At 43.9% G+C, this 6,803-nt stretch overlaps 1 protein-coding gene across 1 annotated transcript in view; it reads right to left on the reverse strand.

Moving 5' to 3' along the window:
* The window catches only part of mosmoa (modulator of smoothened a), a 41,383-nt gene extending 36,441 nt beyond the window's left edge, over nucleotides 1–4,942 (reverse strand). Inside the window, exon 1 of the mRNA XM_055884292.1 lies at nucleotides 3,865–4,942. Coding sequence (XP_055740267.1) covers nucleotides 3,865–3,970 — 106 coding nt within the window. The 5' untranslated portion in view covers nucleotides 3,971–4,942. The remainder of the gene's footprint in view (nucleotides 1–3,864) is intronic.
* Nucleotides 4,943–6,803: the final 1,861 nt, after the last annotated feature.

The following is a 6,803-nucleotide window of genomic DNA, read 5'->3' on the forward strand; positions in this document are numbered from 1 at the left end:
GGGAAAACGTGGAGTAGTTGCTTCTGTCCATGAAAATGTCATCCACCAGAAAGTACTGGTTTTCACCACCTGCAATGAAAGATAAGGAAAAACTTTGTTTTAACCTAAAATAATATTGTGACAAAATAAGTGTTATTTAAATTTCAAGTGTAAACACAATATAGATTCAGCGATAGTTAGCTAGATGAAGAGGCAGACAGCTGCTGACATTATGCATTGCTATATTTCACCACGAAAGCTCGTCGTTTGGAATATCACAATTTGCATGCGGACAATTCACATTGCAGAATGTAAATGTAGGCTATTGCAACGCTTTATTAATAGGCTGTTAAGTTAACTCACCAATGACGATGTTTAGAACGCTGCAATCCCTTGCATCTGTTGTCTCGTCAACAACCACCACAAACTTCTTCCCACGGATCTTCTGTAGAACGGCAGTCATATGTTGGTCGAACACACGAGGCAGGTGAGTTGGCAGAGGCTCCTTCTTTTTTGCAGTGCTTCACACTAGAAACGGCCATAGCTTTCCTAGCTTTTCTAAGCGGATGTCCGACTCGGCGCGAACACAGCCACAAAGTCCTGAATAAATTCTCGTCTTGAATCTGCTGATGAGCTTGCACTAGTAATGGTTGTTTGAGCCAGGCATGCTCTGGCTAACACGGTGCTTTTCCTTGTTCTTCACATGGGCTTTAGACTTTAAGTCGTCATCACATGTATTTTTACGGGTCCAATCAATAGTATGTTGACATAATTTGCAGAACAGCTTATCGCCTGACTCATAATAGTCCTTTGGTTATTGCTCTGCTCTGAATTTAGGGGTTAGGGACGACTTGGCCATCTCACGACTTGGCCATCTCAGACGGCCTCTGACATGTTTCTCAAAGTGACAGCCAGGTTGTGAGGTGACGTAAGGGTCCCACGCTCTGTAATTGTTTGTCACTTGATTACTCTTCAGAGAAGGCAGGTTAATTACTAAGTGGTGAACAGATATGATTCTACCATGGAAGACGTAAATGTTTGATAGGGTGGAATCTCTCTCTTCATGTTCTACTGATGCTGGCAAGGCTACAGTGGGCTCCCAAGTGGCGCAGCGGTCTAAGGAACTGCATCTCAGTGCTGGAGGTGTCACCCTGGTTCCTGGTTTGAATCCAGGCTGCATCTCATCCGGGCGTCATTGGGAGTCCCATAGGGCGGCGCCCAATTGGCCCAGCGTCGTCTAGGTTTGGCCGGGGTAGGCCGTCATTGTAAATAAGAATTTGTTCTTAACTGACTTGCCTAGTTAAATAAAGGATAGCGGATGATTTAATGCTTTGCTAAATGCCATGTCTGCATCTTTGTGCTACGCTAAATGAAACTGAAACTGACAGATGAAGATTAAAGCAATATTCACATTGGTCACACAATGTCTTTACAACCAATAATACATTCAGTCTCATAAATTACATTCAGATGACTTCATCAAAAGCAGAGGCTGAAGACTGATGATAGAGCTCTTTGCTTGTTACTGTTTTTTATGTTAAAATCTTTCTCCTATAGCAATGTTGTTTAGGGGCAAATAGCGTATAGTCTATTTGTTACTTGTACAGGCATTAAAGAAGTGAGGGTGTGTTAGGCAAATTACGCCAGTATAAATTGAGAACAGAAGAAGAAAAAAAATGACAAAACAAACAGCATTTGTATGCTTGCTTTCCCTTCATCCAAAAATAAATCAGCCCAACAAATAACATTATCACTTCCATTAATGTGCTTGTTGAGTGTAAAATCTACAATTATCTCCCACATTGTGGTGAGCAGTTAGGCTAACCACTATGTGTACAAACACATCACAATCAAACCATGATGACAGAGGGAAATTCTTATGATGCGTCACAAAGGCCAACCTTGACCAAAATACTTGTTCTGCGATCCATTAAAAGGCTGCCAATGTGCTGGCAATTTTCGTCTCTATATTGAGTTACTTCTAGAATGAATTGGACCGATAACACCTAACACCCGCAGCCTGTCACAAAACCAGGAGGGTATGATGAGAAGCACAGGACACCAAACGCAGGCTTTGTGACTGTAAATCCCTGGGTGAGAAAAGCTAAGCCTGGTGCTAGCCTTCAGAGACGGGATGTTAAGAACGGTCTTTCCATCTCATAAACAGAGCCCAACAGAAGACCCACCATCATCATCAAAGAAACAGCAGGGGAGACTGGGGAGAGGAGGTGAGAACAGTGGGAGATATGAGAGGATGGTCGTTTGCACTGCTATACTAAAACCAGCAGCCAAACCAAAACAAACCCTTTCGGCCAATTGCAGCCTGAGTTGCGCCTTGGAAAGTCTAATAAATTGTCCAGAATTAAAACATGATATAATTGGAATCGGTTATGACATTGTTTTCCCTATATTCATTTAGCAGGGGTGGCCCACCACTGTTAATTGTTGCCACCACTGCAAAAAAATGTGTTGTTTATAATCAATATCGGCTGAGACTCGCTTTTAAATGGATAGTCGTTGGCTCAATGACTGGAAGTCTATGGGAACAGCTTGCATGTCATTGCCCTAACGCTACCCTTGCCACCACTGCTGAACAAAAATCCAAAGGGAAACACTAAGATGTGTGGTTTGCAATGCATGCAACCCTACACTTACCAGCACTTTTGCTGTGGTAGGCTAATTGCAGGTGTGACCGTTATCAACAAAGCAGGAGTGAGGCAGATGGCACAGCCTACCAGGAATAGGTTACTGAGGCCATTGCTGAGTAGGCATACTGAAGCAACTCAGCATGCTTTCAAATTACATGTAATTACAATGTTATTTACTGTCGAACATGATTTAGCTACTCTTCATTTCCAGTAAGGGTGTCAATATTGTCAAGTCGTTTTTAAAGACAAAACATGAATGTTATTGTCATAGAAGGCTTATTTGAGTGAGCGTGTGAGTGGACACTGTCCAATTGAAAGATAAAAGACAGTGAACACACATCAGAAACAGTGTTTTGAAAACATCCATCCCTTTTCTCCTTAGAAAATAGGGCAATGAAAACAAATTGCTTCTGCTGCAGCAGCTGACAGGCTACATTGCTTTCACATTGGTGCATGAACCCTTCCTGACCCAGTTCCTACTATAAGCCGTCATCATCGTGGGTGGGGGTGGGTACAAAGAAGAGCATCAGCCTATTAATGGCATGTGGATAAGTTTTGAGGCTTGTCAACAGAAAAAGACCAACTGGCATTTGGGAGGCCAGCAGGAAGCCTGTATTCAACACTTGTTACAGTTGATCAAGTCTGTCGATTGACCCATAGGGTTGACCTCAAAGTGGTCATTGACGTGGCCAATTGCTCTGATGACGGCTCTATCTACTAAATAAAAAACCGCCGCCAAGAAATTAGTGAGTAGTGCTTCTTGGTCTTGCTAATATGAAATCATTACAACACTACCCTTACGTAATACATGGGAAAGAGTGTAGTAGAGAATACAACATATCAAATTATTTCTGTGTCACCCCCAATATATCCGCAATAACATATTATATAGGCCTAAAATAATATCTACATGTGATAATTTATATATGTTCATTATGCATCCCTATTTTGGATTAGTAGCCCAGTGTTTCAAATCACAGAGGAGCATAGAACAAACGACTGAGTTGCAGAGGGGACAAGATACCCATGCTGATATGTAATGTAAACATTGCTAGAGGGTGGATCTTTGTTCTGTGGATGATGAATGCAGCAGCAGGTAAAGGCTTCAATGAATGTATAACGTATAGCCAGCCCTACAATCTGCAAAGGGGAATCATTCCATCAGTGAAGCTGTAACATTAAAAGGAAAATACAGTGGTCAATGTCAAAGGTAAGAGTTCAATAATTCCCCAATTACCTGCAGATTCGCCTGTGTTGATCCAGTCGGGGTTTGCAATGCTTGCGATTGCAAAGATATCCGCTGCCAGAAACAGACATCCTGATATAATTGTTAATTTATCCATATTTGCAGCTCAAGTCTGTGTGCTTTAAATGAGCAGATATGAAAGACGTGGCTTAGAGTTCCAGGTAAGACCAAGGAGTTTAGACCTCAGAGATACAGTTTTTAGATATTTGTTTCCGTTAGATAGTTATTGGTCCACCTCACCCCCTTCAAAATAGATTCAACTGGTTTGGAGGTTCAGCCTGTCATTATTCATTTGGAGATGGCAGCAACAGCAAATCAACACACCTTCATTCGGCTTACATATGGCTAAAAACGGAGAAAAAAAATCACATCTCAAACTACCATCTTTTCGCCCAGAATCTTCCTCCGATAAAGCAAACGGAGCTGGCGCAACGTCAGGGCCCAAGTCTCCAGTCGCTGGTGTTCTCGCTCGGAGCTGCACGGTAGCAGCAGCAGCATTTGGTTATTGAGACTAGCAGGATAGCTAGCCACCTAGCTAGCTATTTCCCACATTCGAACTCCGTGTGCCGAACAACAACCCAGAGAGGGTGCTTGACGGCCGAACCCCCATTTGAAGAAGTACTTTAAACCATTTTACGAACAAAACTCCGTCAGACAGAGGTACTAAATAATCTAATAATGCTGTGCCTTCAGTATGTCCTTGTTTTCAGCGAAGCTCTAAGGCTAGCTAGCCGTCAGGAAAACGAGAACCCATCCTCCCTCTTGCTTATTCATGCCCCCTTCTTCTCCGCTGCTGGAATAGCATCTGTAGTGTAAATAGACCGCTAGCTAGCAAGCTCTGGTACCGACATAGCGAAGTAGGAACCAAGGCAGCTCGATCAGGGTCGGCGGCTTTCGCATAATCTTTATATGGAAATACGATATTATTAAAGCCGCTAGGAGAGGTGGTGATTATGCTTTCCCCGATTAGCCCACTAGCTTGGCTCCCTATCAAACGAACACCGTCCCTCACGCAGTGCGTTCCACAGACACAACAACCCACTCTGTCTCTCACACGCACACACACAGGGGGCATTCGCTATCGTCTCGCGAGATCGTTGGCGTGAGAGACGTTTCAGACAGATGGGACCATGCAGAGGGGGTAGATGAGACCACTCATTTAGAAGGACATGACATTCATCAAACCGTTTATTATTCTCATCAGAGGAAGAAGTAACGCCTTTCCTTTTAACACTCAAAGGCTCCTTATCCCATGTTTGAATAAGTGTCCATTCTACCAGATAAAAGTGGTCCCCAGGATAGGAGTGATGGGATGGGGGGACAATCTGAAATGTTTGTATGATTACCTTTTTGTGACACATTTTTGCCAACAAAAGCATTTGTAGATGCCTTAGTTTATTCTCACTGTCACTTGCTGTAGTTAAGGTCAAAGCCAATACTCTGATCTATCAAAGGAGTGTGCCAGAGAGCAGTACTCTGCTGGTCAGCGCTTTCCACTATCTCCATTAGAGCAGCAAAGCAATCAGCAGAAAGTAACCTCCCTCCCACTCACTCAACACAGCAGTCTCGGCAATGTGAGTCTTCACACTGGGCACAGACGTCAGTTTAACGGCTAGTTTTGATGCACATTTGGTTGTGTTGTTAACTAACTTGAATTCAATGTGAAATCAACCAAAATGTCACCCTGTCATTGAATTTAGGTTAAAAGTAGGGTGTAAAATACCTTTAAGTTGATGACCTTTTGCAAATCCAATCAGTTTTCCACAACATCATTACATTTTTTGGTTAAAATAACGTTGAAACAACTTTGATTCAACCAGTTTTTACCCAATGTGTTTCTGCTTTGGAGAGAATATATAGATCACCCAGTTCTCATAAACTCAGCAAAAAAAGAAACGTCCTCTCACTGTCAACTGCGTTTATTTTCAGGAAACTTAACATGTGTAAATATTTGTATGAACATATGATTCAACAACTGAGACATAAACTAAACAAGTTACACAGACATGCAACTAACAGAAATGGAATGTGTCCCTGAACAAAGAGGGGGGGAGTCAAAATCAAAAGTAACAGTCAGTATCTGGTGTGGCCACCAGCTGCATTAAGTACTGCAGTGCATCTCCTCCTCATGGACTGCATCGGATTTACCAGTTCTTGCTGTGAGATGTTACCCCACTCTTCCACCAAGGCACCTGCAAGTTCCAGGACATTTCTGGGGGGAATGGCCCTAGCCCTCATCCTCCAATCCAACAGGTCCCAGGCTTGCTCAATAGATTTGACATCCGGGCTCTTCGCTGGCCCTGGCAGAACACTGACATTCCTGTCTTGCAGGAAATCACGCACAGAATGAGCAGTATGGCTGGTGGTATTGTCATGCTGGAGGGTCATGTCAGGATGAGCCTGCAGGAGGGGTACCACATGAGGGAGGAGGATGTCTTCCCTGTAACGCACAGCGTTGAGATTGCCTGCAATGACAACAAGCTCAGTCCGATGATGCTGTGACACACCACCCCAGACCATGACGGACCGTCCACCTCCAAATCGATTCCGCTGCAGAGTACAGGCCTCGGTGTAATGCTCATTCCTTCGATGATAAACGCGAATCCGACCATCACCCCTGGTGAGACAAAACCGTGACTTGTCAGTGAATAACACTTTTTGCCAGTCCTGTCTGGTCCAGCCACGGTGGGTTTGTGCCCATAGTGGACGTTGTTGCCGGTGATGTCTGGTGAGGACCTGCCTTACAACAGGCCTACAAGCCCCCAGTCCAGCCTCTCTTAGCCTATTGCGCACGGTCTGAGCACTGATGGAGGGATTGTGCGTTCCTGGTGTAACTCGGGCAGTTGTTGTTGCCATCCTGTACCTGTCCCGCAGGTGTGATGTTCGGATGTACCGATCCTGTGCAGGTGTTGTTACACGTGGTCTGCCAC

This window comes from Salvelinus fontinalis, chromosome 2, assembly GCF_029448725.1.
Source record: "Salvelinus fontinalis isolate EN_2023a chromosome 2, ASM2944872v1, whole genome shotgun sequence".
NCBI lineage: Eukaryota > Metazoa > Chordata > Actinopteri > Salmoniformes > Salmonidae > Salvelinus > Salvelinus fontinalis.